Here is a 26,537-nt window from a genome sequence, read left to right as displayed (position 1 = left end):
ATAAGGCACACACACAGGGCGGACACACAAAGAAGAGGCCGTCTGAAGCCAAAGCTGGGGGCAGGGACTGGCATGTCCCCCCACCCCCACCCCAGGAGCTGGAAGAGGCGTGAAGGATCCTGGGGGAGCCCGGCCCCACCCACACCTTGATCTCAGACTCTAGCCCCCAGGGCCATGAGAGAGCAAATTCCTGTTCCTTTAAAGTCCCTACTTTTTGTTCTTCGTTCCAGCAGCCCCAGGACATTCGCACAGACTGGACATCGGGCAAGCGTCAGGCAGGCTGGTCTGGGTGAGTGTGTTCCTCCTGTTGCCATCAGCCCTGGGAACCCAGGATGGGAGGTGCCCGCACAGGACCGGCTCTGAAGCCAACTGGAGGCTCTCTGGAGGGTGGGGGGCAGCCTCGCTCCCTCCCGGTGCCCCTTCCCCAGAGTGGAGGGCACGGCCCCACGCTGAAGACCGGACGGGGTGACAGGGGGCCCCTGAAATGCAGGACAATTAAAAATGCACTCGGCTCACATTTCAGAGAGCCATTTCCAGAATGTAAATACCATACCTGTCCTTAAAAATGGATTCACGGGGACCGCACAGGAGAACCCTGGGGAGGCTGAGGGCGCGCCCACCGAGTGAGTCGCTAATCCGCGTGATCCAGGCACGGGCTCTGTCAGCCCCCGTCCACGTGGGCCTTGACCAGCAGACGGAGGCGGGGTGGCATCCCCACGCAAGACCAGTGGCAACCTTTCCACTTCTAAAGACACTCACGCGAGTGCCAAGATAGAGGGGACGTGGGCTGAAAATGCTCGCACGAGGAAAACGTGATTGGCAGTCGAACACAGACTCTGCTCATGCTCCCCGGGAACCAAAGGGACTCAAACGGGAGCGGCCGCTGGGGCCTAGACGGTGCGGGCCAGAGTGCCGCCCGCTCGGGGGCCTGCAGTGGGCCGGCCGGCCATCCGCTCACTCTCCGGCTCGGTCGTTACCCCCCGGGCTTCTCTGCCCAGACAGCAGAAGGCGAAGGACAACCACACGCCTACATTTTTTTTACGGCAGCAGCGTGGCCCCGTGTCAGAACGAACCCACCAAGGGCTAGTCCGCGGCCACAGGAAGCGCTGATGCGGACGCGGTCCAACCTCGAGAAACTGGAAACAGATGCGTGAAGAAAGGAGAACGCAGAACTTTCTTCCACGTCTGACTATATAAATACGTCCGCGAGAGAAAGATACACAGAGGATATAATGGCTCCACGCCGGAAGTAATGGGTGGGGCTGGGGTGATCCTTCCTGACATGACGAACGCCTTTGCGTGTATTTTTAGTAAAGGAGAGGAAATGCCTGCGCAGAGACAGTGATGAGAAAGAACATGGAGAATTGGTCTGTTGATCTGCTTCGGAGAAAAACTAAATCGAGACCGTGTACCGTTCTGGGGACCTTTCGTGTCACCTCGCCGGGCCCTCATGCTCTCCCAGGCGGAGACAGAGCGGACAGAGCCCCCCCCCCCGCTGGAGCAGCCCTGAGGTGGGTGGTTGGCCTCCCTCTCGGCTGCTGTAGCCACGTCTGAAGAATCGGGAGTCTGGAGCCCTTCAGCAAAAATTCCCGGCCCCCGGGCCACGGGGTGACCCAGATCCACCCGTCCCCACCGCGTCCCCCATAAGGGTGGGCAGCAAGCCCTACGTATACCCCACAGCTCTGTCCTGTGGGCACAGATGGCACCGGGAAGGACTGTTCCAGCAACATTTATGACCTCCCGTTTCCGAGCGCAGCCCACGGAGATGCTGGAGGGAGCGAGGGAAACCGGGCATTCCGGATGGTCAGCGAGTGCGGCCCGTGCAGGGAGAGCCTGCCCGCCCGTCAGGACGCGGCTGGTGTGCGGCATTTGGGGCCAGAGAGGCGGCTACTATGGGATGCTGCCCAGAATTCAAGGCCAAGAGAAGAGCCAAGTGCCCCTGTTCACTCTGCAGCCCCGGGGGGACCTCCTTGGACCATCCACCTAGCAAGAGACAACGCCCTCCATGGGCCAGCCCGTCCCAGGGCCTCGCCCTGAAACCCTCAGAGGGCCGCAGTGAGAGGTGGCGGAAGCTTTAGCTCTCACGCCATGGTCCACTCTCATCCCAAATGCCGAGCTGCCTCCCCGCCACACTGAGCGGGACTTTTGAAAGCAAGCCTCGGACCTCTCCTCGGGGGTGAGCTGCTTCAAGGCACAAGACGAAATGACGAGGGGGAGCGTGGCAGGAAACCAGCTGTCCTCTTTGTAGGATGCTGACCCCTCTCCCTGAGGCCGACAGAAGGACTGGGGGGCGGGCTGGGCGGGGGGGGGGGGCGGTCTGCAGGGCGAACCCGCGAATCCACGGCCGGGAGGAGCCGGCTAGGAAAGGCTCTCTGGCTGGAGGGGTAAGAAAAACGCAGAGCAGTACGAGTGGTTTGCTTGCTCCCCAGGCTTGGTCCCATCAGCACCGCCGGTGACCAACCCGGCTGCCCCAAGACGCCCCCATTCCTTATACAAGAAGGAAAGGACCCAGCTGGAGGTACTATTTCAACACCTTCCCAGAGCATCACGGAAATCCCCCAACAAGAACCAACAGAATGAATCATCAAGCCTCTGCCCCAGAAGCAAAGCCAAAAGCCAAAAATAAATCAACTCAAGGGGGCTGCACACATACAGGAGTCCTGATGAGCGGGCAGAGGTGTTTTTTTTACGGATTTCAAATAGAAAGAATGAATTAATTGGTACTTGAGAAACACACCTTGAAAAACAAACCGGTCCAACACACCCAGGGAACGTGGGAGTGGCGAGCAGCGCGAGGAGGAAACACAATCGTGGCCCGAGGACAGCTTTTGAGACGACAGCCCCAGCCACCCGGGAGCCTCCCTTCCCCCTCCCTGGGTGAGCAGGTGTAAATATTGAAGATGATAGTAACCGAAATGATTTCTCCAAAACCTCCTTCTCTCCCACCTCGTTTAAAACATCAAAGGGGCCGCTTAATGTTCTTGGACTGAATTCACATCTCACACAGAAAGAGATATCCCCCGTCGCCAGTGGGTTATTTATTTACCAAGCTCGTCGGCTGAGCCAGGAAGAAAGAAAAACGTCTGGACAATGAGGATAATCGGCATTCTCGGTGGACTCCAGGAGCCTCGTCTGAAGTTCAGGGCGTGAGCGGAGGGAATGTGTGCACTGACCTGAATTCAAAATGCAGACCCTCTTCCTCGGGGAGGAAGAAAGGCAGGGGGAGGGGGAGGGGGAGAGGAGAAACCGAAAGAAAAGAGAGCGAAGGAGCTTTCTAAAGGGCCGTCTTTTCTCCGGTGCTGTTTGTGCCCACTGCCGAAACCCGCCGTCGCTTTCCACCGTGTCCTACGTGCATTTTGTAGCCGAAGAGAAGTTGCGAGGCCGCCAACTCACAGGGCTGCTCCAGCTGGGCGTCTGGATCTCAGCCCTCAGTCTCGGGAGTAGTGCAGGTGCACAAGGAGAGAGGCCCGCCCTCGGCTTGACTTACCGCCACAGAGAACTTTCCAGAACCTTCCCCATGTCGGCGTGGTAATACTTCGTCAGGATCAAGATCACCTGTGGTGGCAACAGAAAGACAAAGGCAGAAATCAGCCAGTTTCGAGGTTCTGAAAGAGGGATGTGGGGACGTTCCCTGACCCAGTACACATCAGGGGCCCGGGTCTTTCTGTCGGCTTCCCCAGGAGGCCCCAGCCACCCTGCACACGAGGCCGGTGTCCGCCCTGAAACCTCCCAACCTCCCTCCGTCCTCAGAGTGACTTGGGGACCATCCCCATCCTGCCAGGGCCACCAGGTAGCTGGCACTCAGCAGGAAAAATTCTTAAAAATTGTTTTAATGTTTGTTGGTTTTTGAGACGGAGAGAGAGAGAGATGGGGCGTGAGCGGAGGAGGGGCAGAGAGAGAGAGGGAGACACGGAATCCGAAGCAGGCACAGAGCCCGACACGGGGCCGGAACCCACGAGCCGGGAGATCGTGACCTGAGCCGAAGTCAGATGCCTAACCGACTGAGCCACCCAGGCGCCCCTCAGCGGGAAAACTTCAAACTCGGCCCCAGACAATCTCAAACCATGGTCAGAGGGTCAGCCGAGCTAGTGTCCCAGAGTGCCGGGCAGAGGACGCGTTTGACAAGGCTTCAGGAGATGGGGCCTCGTCCCCACCAGGGCCTTCGAGAACGCCTGCTGGGCGTCCCCAACACACGGGCAGGCCCCAGAAGCTGGGGCCTCTGCCCCTCTCCTGCCAGTGCTGGCTGGATGATGCTGGAACCAGCAGAGGGCTGGGGAAGGCGCACGAGGGCGGCCGAGGCGGCAGGCGGCCCGCACATCATCGACGGGGCACACGCTGCTTCACGGCCCCTCAACTGTCATCACGCACGTGGGCCCCCCCCCCCCGACGAGACCGTGTCCCCTCAGCCCCGTGCAGAAAAGGGAACTGTTAGGTAATAACAAAAATAAACGTGCTCAGAAGCACCCGAAAGTTCCTCCAGACGCCCGGACTGGTGGACCACCACAGAAAGGAAGTGAGGATTGGCCTGCCTGGCGGGAAAAGCGCCCTGTCCCCAGCGACTTCGCTGGCCAGTGCATTTTCCCACACATCACCTTTCATTTCGCTCGCTGCCAGTCTCTATTAGCTGCTCCCGGTTGCCATGGGAACCGGGGGGGGGGACCCCGGGGACACCCCCCCACACACCGGCTCCCAGCAGAGCCGTTAGCCTGGTTAATCTGGGGTCACCACACTGGCCGGCTCCGGGTTTGGTTCCTTCCCGCCCCGCACGGCCTCCTCTGTGTTGGGGACGCGTCTGCCCCAGACACCGTCTGGCTGAGCTTCCCCTGCCCGACGATGAAAGCAGGGAAGATACGAGGAGGGGGTGCCAGCCGGGACGGGACGGGCGCGCATTCTGGAGGCAGCAATGATCAAACGCAGACCGGAGGCCTCGGCAGCGGGGGCGCGACGGCCCCGCCTCTCGCTCAGGAACAAAGCCACCCTCCCCTGCCAGGCGCTCGGGCTGCCGGAGACGAGCGGGAATCCTCTGAAGACCCGGGGAGGCGGGCAGAGTGACAGGGCCTGGACAAGCAGGAGACAAGCGTATTTTTAACCTATTGATTTATATTTTATAGCCTCGCCGCTCCCGGAGGGGATTTCGAGGAGCCAGAGCGTGACAGCTGGAAGGGACCTCAAAGTCTGCTTCATCCAGCCCATCCAGGGTGAAATCCTTAAGCCAACATCCTCATCAAGCCCCAGCTAGCTGAGCTCTGCCCACACACCGCGGAGGGTGGGGAGCTCACCCCCCAGCACGGCGTTCGGACCCCTCCTGGATGGGTGTCTCCACTCACACCCACCCCCTTCGTTCTGAGCGCCAGCCCCACCGGACCTCTGCACGAGCTGTTCCTCATGCTGCGACCTTCTCCCCGCCCCCACTCCTGACACCTTGGGTGTCTCCCAGACCCCTCCTCTGGTTCAGTGCCCCCCACACCCTCCCAGACCCTGCGCTCTCCCCTCCAGCACGGCTCACGGGGTCTCTTTCGAACATTGGACGATGAGCCCTTCGGGGGAGGGGACTGTGTCTCGTTTTATGTCCCAGCACTGGGCACGGCACCTGCTGTCTAACACGACTAAGGCAATGAAGCCAGGGGAGGCGAGGACCCTGGGTGAGGGTCTCCTCCCCTGCTCTGGCCCCCCTCTGCCATCAAGAGCACACACCGTCTACCCTTCGTGCGACGGACAGAATCTTTCTGCTGGCACCACCTTAACCCACGGGAGGTTTGGGCTCCGGAGGCCAGGGCCGGGGGCCATCCTTGCCCGGCGCTGAGACAAGGAGCCACCCGAGAGGGGTCAGCCCTGGGGGAGCCCGGCAGGCACCCCTCTCTCTGCGGCGGGCAGCGGAAGGCGGCCTCTGCTTTGGGGTCAGCCCCTCCGAGCCCCGGTGGATCTCAGCTCCCCGCCCTACAGCGAGGAGGAGACCCCCAGCTCCCTCCGTGGGGGTGAGGGTGCCAGAGCCAGCAGCCACGCTCTGGCCCACACTCGCTGGCATCCGCTTGTCCCCTGGGCAGCGGGTTGACTCGGCTCGTGCACATCGACCCTCTTTACGCCCGGGACCCACGTGCAGCTCCTGTCATTATCCCCACCTGCAGGCGAAGGAACTGAAACAGAGAGAGCCTAGGGGTGCCCGGGTGGCTCGGGCGATTGGGTGTCCTACTCTTGATTTCTGCTCAGGTCATGATCTCACGGGTTTGTGGTTCGAGCCCCACGTCAGGCTCTGCACTGACAGTGCTTGGGATTCTCTTTCTCTCTCTCAAAATAAACAAATAAACTTTTAAAAAAGGAAAAAAAAGGGAGACCCAGGTGGCTCAGTTGGTTAAGCATCCGACTTCAGCTCAGGTCATGATCTCACGGTTCACGAGTTCGAGCCCCGCGTCTGGCTCTGTGCTGACCGCTCAGAGCCTGGAGCCTGCTTCCGATTCTGTGTCTCCCTCTCTCTCTGCCCCTCCCCTGCTCACGCTCTCTCTCTCTCTCTCTCTTTCTCTCAAAAATAAACAAACATTAAAAAATTTAATCAAAAAGGAAAAAAAAGAAAACAGAGCGAGCTTAAACGCTGCGGGAAAGCATACAGCACCCAGCACCCCAGCAGGTTCTGAACCGCCGGGCTGAGGTTGGGTCTGCACCATCCGCTCTCCTGATACTGTCCCGCGATTCTCACACGTGCTTGAACAAGGGCCCCACGTTTTCATTACTTTCTGAAAGTCGTTTCAAAGAACTGAAAAGTATGGCACGCCCTTCTGGGGGTCCCAGCTAACAGCTTTGGAAATGAAATATGCCAGGAACCATTGATCTGGAAGGGCACTGGGGCTTCTGCGTCCCAGCCTTCGCCAACGGTCTCCTCCCGCCCCGAGGTTGCCGGAGCCCCCCCGCCCGCACGACTCCTTCCGGACAGTCAGAAATGCCCCGACGAGGATTGAGAGCCACCCCTGCCTAAGGAAGGACAGACCCCGCAGGTCCTAGGTCACCGTGTCTCCTCTTTTCACTCCTGGCCCCCCCGGCCCTGGAGGTAGGCGGGCTTCCCCCTGACTCTCCAGATACACCGTCACCCAGGTCTAGCCAGCCGTGACCCCGGTGAGAGAAGCCAAGCTCTCTGGGCTTCCCAGACCTGCCTGTCCTCGACGCTGCTGGCTGTAGGTTCCACCACGGAAGGGACGTGGTCCACTTGGCTCCACCCTGAACTCCCAGGACTCAGCACAGAACGAAAGCTCACAGTATTTGTTGAGTGAATGAAGGAACAAGTCAGAGAGTAAATGAATAAATACTCCTTCGCAGAAGCAGATCCGGAGAGGACACCGAATCTGTCCTTCGGGCCACTGTCACCGCCCACAAGTCCCTGCTGCCTAGGGTTCCCTCCCGAGCCCACTGCCTGGCCACCCTCTCCTGACCCAGGAAACGCCACCCAAGGGTGCAGAACATGGCCCGTTCTGGAGGCCCCCAGCGACAGCCATCCAACGCTCAAGGGACAAGCTCGGGACCCCCGGTGGGGTGAGCCCGCCCGCGTCCCAGTGACGGTGCCCACGAGGTGGCCCCAACTGGGCAGCCAGGGCCAGTGGGATGTCGTGCGACCCAAGCAGCCCCCCAGGGCCCCCCATTCAGAAAGACCTGCGCTTGGTTTCATGCCGTGCTGTCACTGTCTTGAAATTCTTAAAGAAGTTTCAACGAGGGGCGTGTTTTCGCTACGCATTGGACCCCGTGAACAGCGGAGCTGGGCCTGAGGCAGGTGCCCACCCCTCTGACGTCCCCAAGTTTGAATCCCCCTCCAGCCCCTCGAGGTGCTGGAAACAGAGTATCTGCCTGACCCCCAGTTCCACCAAGATGATGAACCCCGTCTCCCGAGTCAGGGAGACAGGAAGCCAGGCCAAGGTGGGGGCTGGAAGGAGGCAGCAGATTTAATGCCGGAACCCATGGGAACCTGGGACAGCTTCCAATGCCTGCCTTTAGAAATGGAGAAACAGATTCAGAGAAGGGAAGGGGGGTCCAGCAGGGATAGGCCTGGTCCCCAGAGATCCCCAGCCAGGGCCCAGGGCCAGCTCCCACTGGCCCCGGGCACTATTCCAGGGACGGGAGCGGTGGCCTCACCAGCCTGCTCCTCCACTGAGAGGCAGCCGAGGGCTCTGTCCCCAGGAAGGAAAAGAAACTGTGACGTCCACACTCAGTCCGTGCAGAGACCCTCAAGTGGGCAGTGGAGCCCCCACCCGGGCCCCGAGCAGCCTGCCTCCTGCCCAGGCCACAAGCCAATTCAAGACCCAGATAGTGAGTCTCTGCCCCCAGGACGCCCGACATGCCCTTCTGTTCCCCCAGTGAGCCTACAAAATCCACTTAGAAATGAGGCGCTGGGTCTGTACCTCAAAGCTCCCGAGAGGGGCTTGTGGAAACAGCCCTGCGGCTGGAGCCACCAGCCGAGGACCCTGAAGTGGCATCAGGGGTCCGCCACTGTGGCCGAGGCTGGCTCGGGGAGGTCTCGGCGCCCAGGGCGCACGGAGGCCCGCAGCACCAAAACGAACACCGCCAGCTGCAAATGTGCTCGCCGCGCTGTTCACATCGTCTTTCATCAGGTGCCCCCGCACGGCTGGCACGCTTCTCGGATGGAATGAAACCAAACGAGGAGGGTGTGGCGGCATCGGGACGACCCCGGCCCTCTGAGCCTCTGTCTCCTCCTCTGTGAAATGGAGCGGATTCGGGTACGACCCCACAAGGCTGCCGGGGGAGGGGGCGATGCCCATCCACGCGAGCCTATGCCTGAAATCAGAGCACAGAGGCCCGGGGGCGAGGCCCTCTCTCCCTGAGCGGCCACTGGCACGTTTCTAGGTCAGCTATTTCTGTTTCCTGGGGTGTGAGTCACAACAGTGGGGCCGACAGGACGCCCTGGAGGGACCCGCAGAACGCTAGGCCTCTTCCCGCGGTCGGCACGCAGCCGGGCCCCACGGGCAGTGCAGTGACGAGCGCAGACACGAGCCCTTCCCGAGCGCGGCCCGCGGAGTGGGGAGCCTCCTGAACTGCCGCCCGGCCCGCGTGGGCTTCGCGGAACCCTCCCTGCGCCCAGAACCCGCGGCGCTCAGCACTGTCACCTCCCACGGGCATCTCGGGACTAGAAGCACGCAGATCACCTCCGGCTGGAGGTCCCAAGCCTTTCAAGGAGCCAGTGGGAAAGGATTTTGAAGCAGCCTTATATCTGTGTGCCTTCCAAGGGCTCAAGGATAATCCCCAAAAAATAACAAATACGCAGCACAATTCAGGAGTCAATCAATTGCACACACACACACACACACACACACACACACACACAGCAGCAAGAATTCAGCACCAGCCGCCAACTCAGAAATGAACTTCCCATCAGAAAAAGGGAAAAATGCAGAGGTGGCCCATGAGGGTCAGGCCTGCAAGGCCCCAGAAGGCGCCCCTGCCCACTGATGTCCCCCAGGCCAGTCGGGACAGGGCCGGCCCATGGCACGGTGAGTCGAGGTTCTCGCTGCTCGTAGTGGGGCCTGGGACCAGCCGTGCACACTTCGCACGAGCCCCTGGAAACGCAGAACCTGGGTGAGGCCCCACCCCAGACCTGCTGACTCAGAATCCGTGTTTTTAACGTCGACGTTTCAGAAACCGCACTGGCGGATCCCCGGGTCCCTATCCGCTCACCCCCATCAGAAGCTGAATTTCCTTCTAGCAAGAGGGCCCCATTCTCTCCATCCTCATGCAGCTGTTAACCAACAACAAACACACTCCACCCTCAGGCACACACTCACCACCGTGAATTTCAGTCACCCCAGGGCCTTTGTACATGCTGGTTCCTGCACCTCTGCCTTCCTCCCGCCCCTCTGCTCTGCCTCCCTTCTGCTCATTCTTAAAGCCACCCCCCCTGAAACCTCCCCCAGAGGCTGTGGGCTCCAGGAGGGCAGGAACCAAGGCCACCTCTATCAGCACCTTCTCCCGAGCCTAGCCAAGTGCCAGCACATAGTGACAGTCTGATAAATAACTTCCCAGTGAATGAATGGGTGGCTCACTGGCTCCAAAAAGCCAGGAATGACTCCTGGTGTGGCTCTCCCCGTTCCCACCCCACCTGTCCACTTTCACAGGTGCAAAAGTTGACGCGGGAACGTGTACAACATTGTATCGCACAACACCAGAACACGTGGGTTTAGAAGCCCACCGAGGACTGAGGCCCAGAGGGAGGAAGGCTCCAGACCGGGGGCACCTGCAGAATGCCACTCCCGGCTCTCTGCACCACGACGCACTGCCTCCTGGCGGGAGAGATGCTGAGGCCAGGAAGGAGGTCAGAGCCTCTCGGCATGTGCCAACTGTGCCCATCACACAGATGAACAAACTGAGGAACCAAGAGATAAAACAATGGCTGCAACAGCAGACAGCTAGCCCTTCGATGTGGGAACACAGAGAACAAACGAGGCCTCAAGTGTTAGAGAAAAGGGAGGTCGGGAAAGAAGGCAGAGGGTAAGATGTTTTGTGGTGACTTCAAGTATTCACCCAACGAACAGTCTGTTTTGCTCCATACGGCAGGCGTGAGGGTCCACAGAGAGGAAGCCGCCAGGGTCCCAGCAGCCACAGGCACCGCTGTCCCCTGATCCCACCAGATGATGGCATTCCCCCTGCACGCAGGCCTCCAGGATGCTCCAGAGAGCACCACGAAGGCATGTTTCACGGTCTAGGAACGCGTGTTCACACGCAGAAAGGGTGGAAGGCTATGCAGGGATCTTCGCGTACAACCTCAGGAGAGGCTGGGACATACACCCACACACGCCAAGGGACGCTCCTGTCCTGAGCTGTGTGCCAAGGCACCCTCCTGGGTGTGCCCTTGTGGGGGCCGGTCCAGCCACACAGCTTACATCCCCGTCCAAAAGGGACAAGATTCTCAGAGAGGCCCCAGCAGGAGAGGCCTCCCAGCTGCGGACTCACCAGCCCTGAGAGTGGTCATGCCCGCTGCTTGGGCGAACCCTCCATTCCCTGGAATCTCCGCTCACTCGTCTAAAAAAGCGAGGGAAAAGTCCCCGCGCCTTCCTTGGACTGGAAGGTGAAGGCGCGACAGGCAGCAGTTACCAACAGACTTTAAAACCTGTAAAGCGTTCTCCCAGGGGAAGGGGCTGATTACCAAAGTCACTGGGGGGGGGGGATCACTTCTATTCCATTACTGAAAAGAAAAACCACCCGAACAGTCACAGGGACTTGGGAACTGGACCAGTTTGTCCTCTGCAAGGAAAAGAGCTCTGTGGCTGCACCTGTTCTCAGGGGACGCCCCCCCTGGGTCCAGAGGGACAGGGCACAGCCTACTTGAATGAGGATGGGCTCCTGGGGGGCTCAGTCGGTTGAGCATCAACTTCAGCTCAGGTCACGATCTCGCCGTCCGTGAGTTCAGGCCCCGCATCGGGCTCTGTGCCGACAGCTCGGAGCCTGGAGCCTGCTTCGGATTCTGTGTCTCTCTCTGCCCCTCCCCTGCTCGTGCTCTGTCTCTCTCTCTCCCTCAGAAATAAACATTTAAAGAAATTCTAACGGAATGAGGTCCGTGATCTGGTCCTACCGAGAGGTCGTGACTCTCAGCACAGGCTCGTCAGTCACGCAAACATCCCACGCTGGACAAGGAGGCCGATTTACAGCCAGCAGTGAGACAGGGTGAGGGACATCGGGATGACCTCCCTCCCATGCAAATCGGTGCTGGCAGAGTCCCTCCTGGAGGCTCCCGGGGCGGCCTGGCCAGGGCACGTCTGTGAGATGGCAGCTTGCTGGCTGGCCTTGGCGTGAGGCCTGCGGGCCTTGAGTCTCGGGCCCTGAGCCCCAGTGTCCTCATCTGTCCTACGGGAGAGATCGCAGCCAACAGCAGGGATGACCCTGGGGTCACATCTTCAGGATGGAGACCTCCCACCAGACCAGCCACAATGGGCCCTGGGGTCAGTCTCCACCTGCATTTGGAAGGATGCCAGTCCGGGGTAGGCAGAGCTGGCTCACAAAGGAGCCTGTTTCCAGGACCCGGGACACGCGGCCGGTGGCGGCATAAAGGACACACCCTCGGTGAAGCTAACGCATGACCAGTAACAAAACCACAGCCCGCCGACCCCTCGGCCTGGCCTTCCCACTCCTGGGGAGCTAGTCTATCGACGTCCTTGTGTGTACGGGGTGATGGATGCCCCAAGTTCTGTCCTGCGACGCGGTAACAGCCCGAGACCGGAAATTAACCAGCTCGTCCGGCAACAGGCCGCATACACAGCCTGCAGCCCAGCCACCCTCGGGAACACCACACGGCGAGACTCGAGAGGCCTGGCGAGCCGCAGAGGGCGCGGACGGGGCTCCAGCCTGGCGCGCTCAGTAGAAGGAGCCACGCGCAGGGCAGCCCCGTGTCACTTCGTGTGAACCAAAGGGAGGGGTCAGCACCCCTGAACCAAAGAGGAGGGGACTCCCCGCGGACCCACAATGCCGGCCTTCCCTTCAAGCAGCAGGCAGCGGCTGGTCCACACCCCACTTCCCCGGCCCCCCGGGAGGGCAGCGGGGCTCAGCTGTGGGCACCTTTGCCCAAGAGGCCTCCTCTACAAAGAAATCTATTCCAGTTAAGGAACTGATTCTGCATTTATCTACCAGGGAGAGGAATCCTGCGTCTCTCTGACAGAGACCCCCCGGGGGAGGGGGAGGAAACCTGCTGGGCTCAGAAAGCCACGTGGCAGGTGCGGGCCCTCCAAGGGCCAGGCCTTGGTCCGTCCCGGTGCCATCCTGCAGACACGAAGGGCAGGCCGGCGGCCCAGCCTCATTCACTCCTGCCACCCACCCGGGAGCCTCACCCCCTCTCCGCTATGGACTAGAGGAGCCTCCGTCATTCTCTAAGCTGGCGGGATTCCCCACAGGCCCCGGGAGCTCCCGGAAGGTTCTCACGCCCAAGTGGGCCAAGCAAGTCCGTGTCAAATTTGCTGCTAGCATGAGGCATTTCCCCCAACAGCGTCTTCTGCAGGGCACAGAGCCTGGCTCCCGCCGCTTGCCAGACCCCTCCTCCTGGTGCGGCGCCCCGGCCCCCCTCCCCAGGCCCCTCCACAGAGCCTGGAGGACTTCGCGAGGGACGACTATGTGCCGGGAGTCTGGAGGGCCTTGTCTGAATCCCGGCTCTGCGGCACATGAGCTGTGCAGCCAGTCGGCTTAATCTCTGGGCGCCTCGGTTTCCTCATCGATGACGCAGGGATTGATGACGCAGGCTTCCAGGGCTGGAGAGGACACGAGTTCGATGGGTCCGTGGTGAGCGCGCCGCTCAGGGTTAGGGTCGCGGTTTGGGAGCGCTCATGAGACATGCACGTGAGAAACACGGTGGGAGGCCGCCTAGGTGAGATGCCGCTGTGGGTACTCGTGTCCCGAGAAGCTTGTTCAACCTACGGACTCAGGACCCCAGGCGCACCTGTCCACCCCTCGGGGGTCCTCCTTACCGGGTCAGCCTAGATGCCATCTCCTCCAGAAAGCCTTCCAGGATTTCCCCGGGCTAAGCTGCCAGCATCTGATTACACATACTTTCCCTGCAGCAGGCATGAGCTCACGCGTTACGACTTTGGGGCCGGGCCCCTTCCCCTCACCACCCGCTGCGCCCCCGGGCCCAGCACCAGAACGAGGCCCCAGAATGGCAGGGGAAGGCGCACGACCTTGGAGCTGGCTCAGCGTGAGTGTGAACCCCCACACACCGTGTGACTTCCCCCCCCCTTGGGCTAGCATCACCTCCTTGTCTGCAACGCCGGCGGATAACGGCCGCACATCCCCGAGAGGCAAGGATCATAAACTATGCTAATGTGTTCAAAGTTCCTGGCACCCTGCCTGACGCTGAGGAGGGCCTGACAAATGACTGTCCTGTCCCTCCTCCACGACTCGGGTGACGGCCAGGCTGAGGCCGTTGGCTGGAGACAAACAGGCCTGGCCGCCCTGAGTGATGCCGTGTCACGCTCCGGGTCCCCCCGGGCCCTAGTAGGACCCCTTTCTCCCACAGAGTCGTGACCCCCATCGGGCTGTTCTGCCGGGACCGCCATGGCCCTGGAGCCCCCCCCCCATGTGACAGGAGGCCCTGCCCGGGTGTCCCCAGGTCGTGGGGACCAGAAATGGGCTGGGATGTAAGAACCCAAAGAGGTCATGGGAAGTAAGAAGGAACATCTCACGAGAACCACAGCCTTGAACCCGTGACCCTGCCCCCCTAGGGGCCACGGCCCTTTCTCCCTGGGAGAGGCCGGCCAGTAAGGTGCAGTATCCCCAGATGGGTCGGGGGCATTCTCTTGGTTCCTGTGGTGTGCACGCTGGTGGGACAATTGGTGCCCAGAGCAGCTGAGCTAGAGACGTCCACAGAGGCATGTCGCCAAAGCCCCATCCCTTCGCCCAGCTGGCCTCGGCCTCCCCTGGCAGGTGTGGCTTTGAGGCCAAGCCCTGGCCCCCAGAATCCACAGGCCAGGGCAGAAGCACCGTGCGTCACTCTGTCCTGGGCCTGCGCCACGAGCCTTCCAGACATTGTGTCGTGTAAGCCTCCCAACAGCCCTGGTCCCTGAGCCATCCCGTCCCCATTTTGCAGATGAGGAATGCGGAGGCACACGGAGGGAGGTTATCTGCCTCAGGTCACAGAGCTCAGATGTGGCAGGGCCGGTGTGCCTCAGGGGACTGGCCGGGGTGGGGGGTGGGGCGCGGAAAGACCTTCACCCTGTGCACCCCAGTTTAGTACGACACAGCGTGGGGCTGCATCCCGGGAGCCAGACCCCCGCCCCGGCTCTGGCCTCCAGAGGTGCCCACGGCCGCCTCCCCTCACAGCGGGCCGGCAGCCGGCATACTCAAAGCCGGCGGGCTGTCCTTGGCCTTGGCGGGTCCCGCCCCGGGGCCAGTCTGCGGCACCCCTCCCCTGCCGGGCGCTCGTTGCGACCGACCATCCATCCTGCTTGGCCCGGGACGCTCTGTGGTTCTAATTTGAGCCCTCGGCCTGGCCGTATGTCACCACTCCTCCGAGAGCCTTCGTCCAGCCAAGTGACTTATTCATAAGGACTCGGAATCACGGCACACACTGACCGACTCCCAGGAGCGGGCAGGGTTCGGAGAAGGAAGGAGCGGACACATACGCGGACGCGGGGCTCGATCAGGCATGATGGACAGCCGCACACCTTGGAAAGGCCCCGCCCACTCTGCACCCCTTGACCCCGCTGTCCCTCCACTCGCCCTGCAGCTTGCTGTTCCCGGGACACCCTTGGCCTCCCCCGTCCTCCTCTCATCGGGCACATCCTCCCTCCTAGAGGGATTCGCCTCAGGCACGCCTGTCTGGGGAGACTTCCGGAACCCTCTGCCCGCCTCCGGTGAAGGCCGGTGCCCCCCTCGGGTCCCCACAGCCCCTGGATGTGGTGAGGTGAATGCTGTCCCCCAAAGTTGGTCCACCTGGAACCTCAGAATGAATGTGACCTTATTTGGGAAAGGTGCCTTTGAAGATGAAATTAAACCTCAAGCTGAGCTCATCCTGGAGTGGTCCTACACCTAGTGACAAGTGTCCCCACAATGAGGAGAGGGTGGTACAGGGGGAGGAGGCCAAAGGAAGATGGAGACGAGACCGGGTCACGTGTCTCCGAGTCCATGAACGCCAAGGACTGCCAGAAGCCGGGCAAGAGGCCTGGGGCAGATTCTGCCTGAGATGTCCTCCCCGGTCCCCGCCCTGCTACACGGCCAAACCGGCTTCTGGGAGCACCTCAGAGTCCACCCCCTGGGCTCCCGACCCCGCCGCTCTCCTCCGCTCTGCCTCCACGGGGGACACCGCCTGTCTTCGTCTTTGCCGTGGGTCGAATCGCAGCTCCCCAAAAGGGGCTGAAGCCCGAACCCCTGGTACCTGTGAATGCGGCCTCAGAGGCCATTGAGGGGACCATTCTCCCTCACAGAGAGCCAGCCTGTGGCACCTCACTCCAGGACTTCCGGTCTCCAGAGCTGTGAGGTGCTAAGACAGGCACGTGCCCATTCTCCAGATGAGGACACTGAGGCTCAGCCTGCCCGAGGTGACACAGCCGGGAACTGGTAGGGCTGGGGTCTCCACCGGGGGCCCACCTGACTCCACAGTTAGGTGCCCTTCTGCCGCCCCGGACGGAAGGAGGGATGGGGAGGCCCCCAGGGGCAGCGGGGCCGCTGCCTCAGAAAGCACTGGGTCCCGCCCTGGCTGTGCCAACTCAGACAAGTGACAGCCCAGCGCCCCCATCCATCAGGCACCTCACACAGGCACCAAACCTAATGTTTAAAAAAAGGAGTTGAGACGTAAGCTTCGAAAGGGCCCCAATAAATCAAAATCAGTCAGCAGAAAATAAATGGAGAACGTTGCTGATCGGTGGAAAGTGGCATTTTACATCTAAGCCATTTAAGGGATGATGTGTATGTTAATAGATGGGTCTTGGTACACTTTCCCAGCCCGCCGTCCTTTGAAAATACTATTTACTCTCTATTTCTAACAACCCGATTGGATTTTAATCTCCCCTATCGCTCCCTTCTAGGTCGCTGTAGAGAAAACGACTGATAAAATGACAAGGTTCTTAGGCACTCATTCATTCGTTCGTTCGTTCGCTCACTTCTGCCGTTGCTGTTCGGAACAACGCTCTTGCGTTTCTACCTGGCGGACTGTTTGTGGCGATAAAATGTCATCGGAAACGCGGCGATGTTGGTACATCTTCTCTCAACATAGAAAGTGCCCGGGGTGTCTCTGGAGGTGGGCGGAAACTGCTGGTCCTGGTTTTAAAACAGAAATCCCTCCCCAGGCAGGGCTCCAACGCTCGGCCCCTCCTCCCCGCCAGTCCCCAGCCAGAGAACCATATGTTCGATCCTTCCAAGAATTTCTCCTTGGAAATGATGCGGTCACGTCAGAACAGAGGTGCCTGGAACAAAGGAAGTGGGGGGGTAGGAGGGGAGCCCTTGACCCCATCCGCCTGGGAACGCCGACATTTGGGCCACAGCAGCCCCCCCAAAATGCCGCTTGGCTTTAAGGGGAGCAGGGAGGCCGGTCGCCCCCAAAGGCCTGTCTCAGGAAAGCAGGGGGCCTGCTGGGCCAGTTACCAGCTTGGAGAGCGGCCACTTGGGGCCCATCTGAGCTCTGCAAAGACTAATTTATCTCCCCGAGAAAGCTGGTGGGAGAGACCGGCAAGGAAACCCGGTCTCTGTTTCTGGAGCCCGCCCCTCTCAGCCATCTGGGGTGCAAAATGGCTTGTGGGGGCCTGAGGCGCTTCGGCATTTCATGGGCCACTTCCTCCATAAAAAAATATTAACAGTTATATTTTATGGCTGCGTTGGTATAAAGAAGAATGGATCCGTATTCTATACCAAAACGTTTCCTTGACCTAAAAACTTGCCTTTTCTTCTTCTGATTTTAAAGGAAATTAAAACATTTTTGCGGGTGCCTACACGTCCCGGGGGCCCTGGCACGGAGCCCTGAGTCTGCAGGAGACGCGGCCTCGCGGCCTCCCCACCAGCCCGCCTCCTCCCCTCCCTCAGCCCGGCCGCGCTCGCCCCTGCTCGCCTGACCTGCGGCCTGGCCCCCCAAGTCCCCCCTTACCCGCCGTTCTCCCACGCAGATGGATCACGATACCCCTCCCGCACCCGGCACCCTGACACGTCCCCTGGTGCAGACCCTGTGAAGAATCCCAGGAAACCCGCAAACGTATAGGCGCATTGGCAGACTTTTCCACCCCACCTCAGGGTTTACAGACCAGCCTGGGCCCAACCGGTCTGTGGGGCCAATAAGCCGTTCCCATTCCCCCGGCAGGGCAGGAGGAGACGCAGGTCAAGCTCATCCCGGTGGGACTGCCAGGCTTGGGTCCTCTCCAGAGGGGTCCGGTCTCTGGGCCTCTCTAGGCCATTCAACCTGGATTCGGGACGCAGACGGCGCTTGGGAACTGACTTTACAACTTCAGACGTGTGAGGAGCATAAGCCCACCCCCAGGCACCAGCACCACGGTGTCTCCTGCCCCACCAGGCGCCCTCACTGGCCGTCAAGACCTGGGGACCTCGGCCCCCACCCCCCACCCCCCTACCCGGCTCACCCCACTCCTCGCCCTGAAATTCCTCCCCCGACCCCACGAGTGACACCGCCTGCCCCCGGAGGACTCAGAGCCCCTCCTACGTCAGCCCCTCCCCATGACTCGGCGACCCCTAGCTGGGGCCACGTTCTTCCCTGTAACCCTGACTCTTCATCCACCTGCTGCTTTCCCCCCGGAGACCCCTCCAGGGCCAGCTGGGGGCCTGGCACCCACGTGTCTGCCGTGGGGAGGGGCTGGTGCGGCGGAGGGGGCCCGTCCCCATCATCACCGCCGACCACGTCGCATCTTGCCTCCTCCGATGACTCACAGTCGGGGTCTGTCTCCTCGGCGCCCAAGCTCCCTGGAACACGAGGGCTGGGCACCCGCCTCCCCAGCACCTAGTGCACAGGAGGTCCTCAGGCCACAGGCCAGAATTTGTGCACTGGAGTCAGGCTGTCACTGCAGAGGAGGGCAGCAATGACCCTGACCCTCCCAAGGGACATCCGGGGAGGCTTGGAAGTAGATGTGTCTGCTGTTCTGGGACAGAGGAAGGAGGATGAGAAGAAGGGGGAGGAGGAGAGGGGGGAGGAGGAGAGGGAGGGGGAGGGGGAGGAGGAGAGGGAGGGGGAGGAAGTGGAAGAGGGAGAGAAGGAGGAGGAGGGGGAGGAGGGGAGGGGGAGGAGAGGGGGAGAGGGAGGAGAGGCAGGGGGAGGGGGAGGAGGAGGGGAGGGGGAGGAGGGGGAGGAGGAGGGGAGGGGGAGGAGGGGGAGGGGGAGGAGAGGCAAGGGGAGGAGGAGGGGAGGGGGAGGAGAGGGAGGGGAGGGGGAGGAGGGGGAGGGGAGGGGGAGGAAGTGGAAGAAGGAGAGAAGGAGAGGAGGGGGAGGGGGAGAAGAGGGAGGGGAAGAAAGAGGGGAGGGGGAGGAGGAGAAGGGGGGAGGAGGAGAGGAGGGAGGAGGAGGGGGAAGGAGGGGGGAGGAGGAGAGAGGAGAGGAGAGGGGGGAGGGGGAGATAAGGGGAAAGGGGAAGAGGAGGAGGAAGAGAGGAGGAGGAGGAGGGAGAAAGGAGGGAGAGAAGGAGGAGGGCGGAGGAGGAGGAGAGGGAGGAGAGGGAGGAGGAGAGGGGGAGGAGGGGGGAGGAGGGGGGGAGGGGGAGGAGGGGAGGGGGAGGAGAGGGCGGAGGAGGAGGAGAGGGAGGAGAGGGAGGAGGAGAGGGGGAGGAGGGGGGGAGGGGGAGGAGGGGAGGGGGAGGAGAGGGGGGAGGAGGAGGAGAGGGAGGAGAGGGAGGAGGAGAGGGGGAGGAGGGGGGGAGGGGGAGGAGGGGAGGGGGAGGAGAGGGGGGAGGAGGAGGAGAGGGAGGAGAGGGAGGAGGAGAGGGGGAGGAGGGGGGGGAGGGGGAGGAGGGGAGGGGGAGGAGAGGGGGGAGGAGGAGGAGAGGGAGGAGAGGGAGGAGGAGAGGGGGAGGAGGGGGGGAGGGGGAGGAGAGGGAGGGGGAGGAAGTGGAAGAGGGAGAGAAGGAGGAGGGGGGAGGAGGGGAGGGGGAGGAGAAGGGGGGAGGGGGAAGAGAGGGAAGAGGGGAGGGGGAGGAGGAGGGAGGGGGAGGAGAGGGAGGGGAAGGAGGAAGAGAGGAAGCAGCGTGGCTTTGAGAAAGGGCTTTCTGCAGAAGGGCTCTTTTAAGTGCAGCTGCCATGGGGGAGCCCTCGATGTCACCTCCTAGGAAAGGCTGGCCTCCGATGCCACGCAGCCTTGGGCACAGCCTGCTCGCCTGGGGACTCATGTCCCAGCCGGGTGCTCCGTGTGTGTGTCCAGAAGACCCGTGTCAGACCCTCTCCGCGGGGCTCCCAGGTCCACGGTCATCCTGTCCAAACAGGGCCAGGAACCACTGTCAGGCCAGCAGCCAAACAGCTCGAGAAACGCAGCGTCCATCGCTCTGGGCCCCACTGCAGCATCTGCGCCAGAATCGCCCATCAAGAGGCTACGATACTGTTTTCCTAAATCAATTCGCTTCCTTTACTTAAACAGGAAACTTCGCACGGTTTCCACAAACGGGAAGCGGGCATCACTTACCCCGAAGTCGCACGAGGGGCAGCAGGAGGAAAGCAGTTCATTCTCTCCTGCCGCACACACGCGGTCTGCCTAAGACCGGTGAGCCGAGGGCCTGGGGCCTGCCCTCGCTTTGTTAAAGGGACCCACAGAGCATGTCACAGGCATGCTCACCACCGGTCAGGCTGCTGTCCTTATTGTCAGCGTGGAAGAAGATGGAAACAACATTGGCAGCCCTCCAGGTCCCTGGGGTCACCAGCCGCTCCTGTCCTGGCCCCTCGGGGCTCCTGGGGTCACCGGCCGCTCCTGTCCTGGCCCTCGGGGCCCCTGGGGTCACCGGCCGCTCCTGTCCTGGCCCCTCCGGGCCCCTGGGGTCACCGGCCGCTCCTGTCCTGGCCCCTCCGGGCCCCTACGTTCACTGGCCGCCCCTGTCCTGGCCCCTCGGGGCCCCTGGGGTCACCGGCCACTCCTGTCCTGGCCCCTCGGGGCCCCTGGGGTCACCGGCCGCTCCTGTCCTGGCCCCTCGGGGCCCCTGGGGTCACCGGCCGCTCCTGTCCTGGCCCCTCCGGGCCCCTACGTTCACTGGCCGCCCCTGTCCTGGCCCCTCGGGGCCCCTGGGGTCACCGGCCGCTCCTGTCCTGGCCCCTCGGGGCCCCTGGGGTCACCGGCCGCTCCTGTCCTGGCCCCTCGGGGCCCCTGGGGTCACCGGCCACTCCTGTCCTGGCCCCTCCGGGCCCCTGGGGTCACCGGCCGCTCCTGTCCTGGCCCCTCCGGGCCCCTGGGGTCACCGGCCGCTCCTGTCCTGGCCCCTCCGGGCCCCTGGGGTCACCGGCCACTCCTGTCCTGGCCCCTCCGGGCCCCTACGTTCACTGGCCGCTCCTGTCCTGGCCCCTCGGGGCCCCTGGGGTCACCGGCCACTCCTGTCCTGGCCCCTCGGGGCTCCTGGGGTCACCGGCCGCTCCTGTCCTGGCCCCTCGGGGCCCCTGGGGTCACCGGCCGCTCCTGTCCTGGCCCCTCCGGGCCCCTACGTTCACTGGCCACTCCTGTCCTGGCCCCTCGGGGCCCCTACGTTCACTGGCCGCCCCTGTCCTGGCCCCTCGGGGCCCCTGGGGTCACCGGCCGCCCCTGTCCTGGCCCCTCGGGGCCCCTGGGGTCACCGGCCGCTCCTGTCCTGGCCCCTCGGGGCCCCTGGGGTCACCGGCCGCTCCTGTCCTGGCCCCTCGGGGCCCCTGGGGTCACCGGCCGCTCCTGTCCTGGCCCCTCCGGGCCCCTGGGGTCACCGGCCGCTCCTGTCCTGGCCCCTCCGGGCCCCTGGGGTCACCGGCCACTCCTGTCCTGGCCCCTCCGGGCCCCTACGTTCACTGGCCGCTCCTGTCCTGGCCCCTCGGGGCCCCTGGGGTCACCGGCCACTCCTGTCCTGGCCCCTCGGGGCTCCTGGGGTCACCGGCCGCTCCTGTCCTGGCCCCTCGGGGCCCCTGGGGTCACCGGCCGCTCCTGTCCTGGCCCCTCCGGGCCCCTACGTTCACTGGCCACTCCTGTCCTGGCCCCTCGGGGCCCCTGGGGTCACCGGCCGCTCCTGTCCTGGCCCCTCGGGGCCCCTGGGGTCACCGGCCGCTCCTGTCCTGGCCCCTCCCTAGGAGCAGAAGTGCCACACTTTGGAAAACATCCAGCTGCTCTGAATGCAGAACACCCCACCTCAGCTTCCTTCCCACCCCCCAACAACAACCCAGGAATCCAGTGACAGGGAGCTCACTACCTCACAAATGCAACTCCAACACGATCGGAAGCATCAGTGGGATTGTCGAGAGGTCTCGGCAACTCCAGCTTCTGTACAAAACCCAGCTGACGACGAAAGCCCAGCCCCTCCCTGTGGATGCTATTTCTATAAAGCCAAAAAGCCACGGGGCTCACAGCCAAGATCCATATACATGGGCAGCAATTGTCCTCAAATAGAGCCAGGCTTACGTGGGGCTCGGGTTAAGCCCTGGATCCCAGGCAAGTGTTAAGTCGTCTTTGAGATCGGTGACCGTGGCCTCCGCGGGCCCTGATCTGGGCTTTCCGACACAGAAGCAGCCGTGACTGCGGCCGCCTTGGGAAGACTGTGCCCTGGAGGGGGTTCTCCCGGAGACATCTCCAGAAACCGCTTCCCTGAGCATTCTCGGAGGCTGGCGCCTCTTCTGGAAGTGGCCATTGGGAGCCATCTTTGGGGACCTGGGACAGGTGTGCCTGTCCCGGCGGGCGGCGGGACCCGGCCCGGAAAGAGGCCAGTCATCACAGCCGTGCTGTGAACGTCTGAATGAAGCACTTTCAGAAAGGCGCTTTAAAAATAACATTTGGCGATTTCTAAAAAGCAGATTTCTGCAGCTGCCGTCACCGTGTTTTCCAACCACACCACCATCTGGGGGGGGGCAGGGGGGACTTCCTGGAGATCTTCTTGTGAATCTGACAGAGCGACATATTCCCAGGAGTCCCTCACGCCTGCTTAGAAAGAGTCCAAAAGGCCTCAGGGTCTGGGGGGTTCAGCCTCACCTTCCAAAGCCCCCCGCGTGTGTAGCCGACCCTGGCTCCCTGAGTCCGTCCCAGCTCTGCCTGGTGGGACCACACAGCCTGTGTCGCCCCCCGTGGCCACCCTGCAGACCCAGCAGCAAGCTGACGGCCCTTCCCCCGCCCAAGGTCACGTCACCCAGCTCCCGCTGACCTTGTCCAAACCAGTAAAGCAAGGGGTAAACCGCAGCCCATGGGCAATTTCTGGAAGAATCCTTATTTTTACAGCTAGTCCGTGTGGAAAGCTGCCCGTTCTTGGATCTGGTCCTCCAACCTGGCATCCTCGGCCCCCACCCGCCTCCAGGCACAGGGTCCGGGGGGCAAGAGAATTCTTCTGTTTAAATGTGTGTGCCTCACACACCGATTGCACCAGGTCAAAGACAGGCTGTGTGCGCTGCTGGGGAATTGCGGGGGGTCGGCCAAGAGGCTCCCCTTTGCTGCCTGTCTCACCCAAAGGCAGTTAAAGATCCCAAGAAGCAGGGGCAGCCGGCTGGCTCGGTCAGTGGAGTGCCCAACGCTTGATTTTGGCTCATCATCTCATGGTTCATGCTCCTCACTGACGGCACAGAGCCTGCTTGGGACTCTCTGCCTCCCTCTCTCTGCCCCTCCCCACCTCAAAATAAATCAATCGACACTAGAAAAAAAAAACAAGAATTCATCTGTATCCATGGTGAACGACGGGGCGAGACGAGATAGACGACCCATCCTCTGAGATCGTCACAGAACAAGCCCGCGCTTGGGTCAGACAGACCCGGGTTAATTGCCAGCCGCCAGGGACCATCTGAGTGGGCCGTGGGACCGACAGCAACTTGGCAATGACACGGGCAAAGCCTGGCACACAGGTGTTCTCCTGGCGGTAGGGAGGGGGGCACCCCATAAGGTGCTTTAAATTATCCCAGCGGAGCCCTGCAATGACAAACATTGGCCGGGAGGGAAGTGCCTGCGTAAATTTTAACAGAGGGGCTAGTTTTCTTCAAGGTTACTCTCATCAACCAAATTGGTTCCACTTTCATGGCCACGAAGAGTCCCCATCTTTGCGCATTTGTATTTGATGCAAATACACCTGTAATAAATACACATGACCCTGACTGCCCCGCATATTTCATGCTGGCCTAAGAAATCATAGCTTAAAGCAGAGGAGAAAAAAATGTATCTATCCTTCATCCTGAAAACGGGGGCCCATCTGTCCCTCGTTGGAGAGAAGGAGATGGCGGGAGGGTTGGATTCCTGGAGACAAAATAACAAGATCTCCGTTTTTGAAATCTCCGTACGGAAGCTCTCCCCAGGGTGAAGTCGCTGCGAGTCGCTCCAAAGGACCAGGATGGGAGTGATTTTTGCTGGTACCCAAGCAGATGGCTGAACTGCACCCTCAGTACATCAGACAGGATGCTCCCTTCACCGGAGCAACTCGCTCTAAAACAGACCTGTCAACGCCGGCTCCACATGTAAACTCCCCACGCCAATTTAGCCCAATCACACACTTGGCATTTCATTACCAGCTGTGGCGGAGGGCATCCTGCCGTCCTGGGTGAAGGAGCGCCCCGCGGCCGTCGCGTCAGGCTGAAAACAGCCCCGTCTCTATCAACTTGACAAAGACAAAAAACGTGAATTAAGAGCGCTGTCCAAAATTAACAGCGATTGAAAGTTAATGATGGAGCAAATTTGGCAGAACTGTTTCAACACGCATCACGACGTGGCCCCGGCTTTCAGATGGGACGCCGGCGTGATCAACGCCTGTCCAGATCCAGCTGAGATCACAGCCGTCCCCCTTTCCTCCAGAATCAGACCCTTGGCAGATGGCCTGACCTGTCACCCTCCCCCCACCCCGCCCCGTCTCTGTCCCCGGTTCTGGGGCTGGGCTAACACATCTGCTTGTCAACCTTCAGAGCTCATCTCGGCGCTGTTTACTTCTAATAACAAGCCGGGAAAGCGATGCCTGTTGGGCGAATGTTTGCATAAACTGTAGCGAAACCATCTACGTCAATCAGGAAACACAAAGCACTGGGGGGGGGGGGGGGGAAGACAAACGATGATCTGGGAAAATACTCACGACACAGTATTACATGAAAAAAACATTTGAAATTCTATATACAGCAGGTCTTCCCCCAGATGACACTGAAAATCTACGTGTATTTATTTCTTCCATGAGACCACAGAGGTTTGTTTTTTTTTTCAATTTTTTAGTGTTTATTTCTGAGAGAGAGAGAGAGACAGAGACAGAGCATGAGCGGGGGAGGCGCAGCGAGAGAGGGAGACGCAGAATCCGAAGCAGGCTCCGGGCTCCGAGCCGTCAGCACAGAGCCCGACGCGGGGCTCGAACCCGCAAACCGCGAGATCATGACCTGAGCCGAAGTCGGACGCTCAGCCGACTGAGCCACCCAGGCGCCCCGAGAGCACAGAGTTTTTGAGGCCAACAACCATGAGTCACGCCCACACTCGTACCCCGGCCCGGGGTCGGGCCAGCATCCCACGGGTAAGCAGCAGATACCTGACACACTAACTTGGAATGGTTCCCGTCGACTCTTCTGTTGTAACTGTGAAAAAGTGTATACACACGTGTGCACGTATGAACCCGCACAGACACGGACAGATCACAGACACACAGACACGTGTGCAGGAAACCAACCAGACAGAAACTGTCTGAATGTAAAAACAGGCCGTACAGGCTGTTTTCTTTCCTCTTCGGCACGCTGGTTGAGTTTTCTGTAACACGGATGTTTTATGTTTACAAGCTCGGGGGGAAATTCTACGACAAAAGAGGTCATGTGTGTTCCAGCTGCACGCAGTCAGAGCTCCGTCCAGATGGGCTTTAAGGCGTGCAGACACTCAGCTAGCTGTCCTCGACCGCACTCCTACTACGTGCCCCGTGTCTTCTTGTGCTGCATCTCGTAATCACCCGGCTTAGGTGTTTACATCCCAGCGCTGATCCAGAACTTTCTAAATTAGAAGCATTCGCCTGGTTTGATCTCCAGAACAAGCCTGTGATTAGGGACAGTTACATCTTCCAGCCGAGGCTCAGGGAAGTCCTGTAACTCGTGCACAATTGACTGGCAGACAAAGATGGGAGACGGGCTTGCACGAGACAGCGGAAGGGCCAGGTCTAGCGACACGAACCAGACACGTTTGTTTCTGCCCAACCCCTGCAGACACCCTGTGATTCTCGCCGTTATTCCTGAGGGTTCTTGGGCGGGTGGGGGTCCATTACGGCAGGGCACAAGCTACCTGGTGTGTGGGTTTTGTTCTTGCTTCTGGTCTGGCCACTGTTCCCAGTCCCACGAGGCTGGCCTGGTCTGGTTCTGTGCGGCCCGGCCTGAACAGAGACGCTCCTCCCGGCAAACCCAGGTCGCGGGGGCGGGCCTCCCACTCATGCTCACCATTACAGGTCACAACAACAGGACACATTTGAGGCAAGGATTCCCGCTGGCCGGCCCGGCCAAGCCCCGCTTGGGAAACCCCTCGGCAGTGCCCTCCTGACGGTTCCATGAGGGCGCAAGGCCCCACGTAGGAGGTAAGAACGTGACAGTTTTCATGCCCCAGGATAATAGCTCACAGAACTGGCCTTGGTGCTCCTGGAATTTTCCATTTATCACCTTAGGAAGACACTGATATATATGCCCTATACACTTATTTGATAAGTCTGCATCCCACACTTGACTCAGGAGTTAGAAAAGGCACAGACATTCCATCTGAAGCTGAGTTTCCCCTTAATCAGAGTAGTGAGCTCCCCGTCACTGGGGGTGAGCAAGCAGCGGGGGATGAGCTGGTTGGCTTGTTGCAGGGGATTCATGGAAGCCCGAGCTGGACAAGGCAGCCTCGTGGGCCCGACTCCTCTCACGCTCCACAAATTACCCAGCACATTCCCTTTCCTCATCACTATTCCGGGAGCCCTAAGGACGGGTGCATTTAGCCAGACGTGGCTTTTTGAGGACCACCCCGTTCCCAGTCC

The 26,537-nt window shown here is 61.1% G+C and overlaps 1 protein-coding gene across 1 annotated transcript in view; it reads right to left on the bottom strand.

The window, feature by feature from the left end:
* The window catches only part of SORCS2 (sortilin related VPS10 domain containing receptor 2), a 452,327-nt gene that overhangs the window by 267,644 nt on the left and 158,146 nt on the right, over window positions 1-26,537 (bottom strand). Inside the window, exon 2 of the mRNA XM_042985024.1 lies at window positions 3,488-3,555. Within this exon, the coding sequence (XP_042840958.1) occupies window positions 3,488-3,555 (68 nt within the window). The remainder of the gene's footprint in view (window positions 1-3,487; window positions 3,556-26,537) is intronic.

Source organism: Panthera tigris, chromosome B1 (genome assembly GCF_018350195.1).
Source record: "Panthera tigris isolate Pti1 chromosome B1, P.tigris_Pti1_mat1.1, whole genome shotgun sequence".
Lineage (NCBI taxonomy): Eukaryota > Metazoa > Chordata > Mammalia > Carnivora > Felidae > Panthera > Panthera tigris.
The sequence above is the reverse complement of the archived record's forward strand: the minus strand, read 5'-3'. Positions and strand labels throughout refer to the sequence as shown.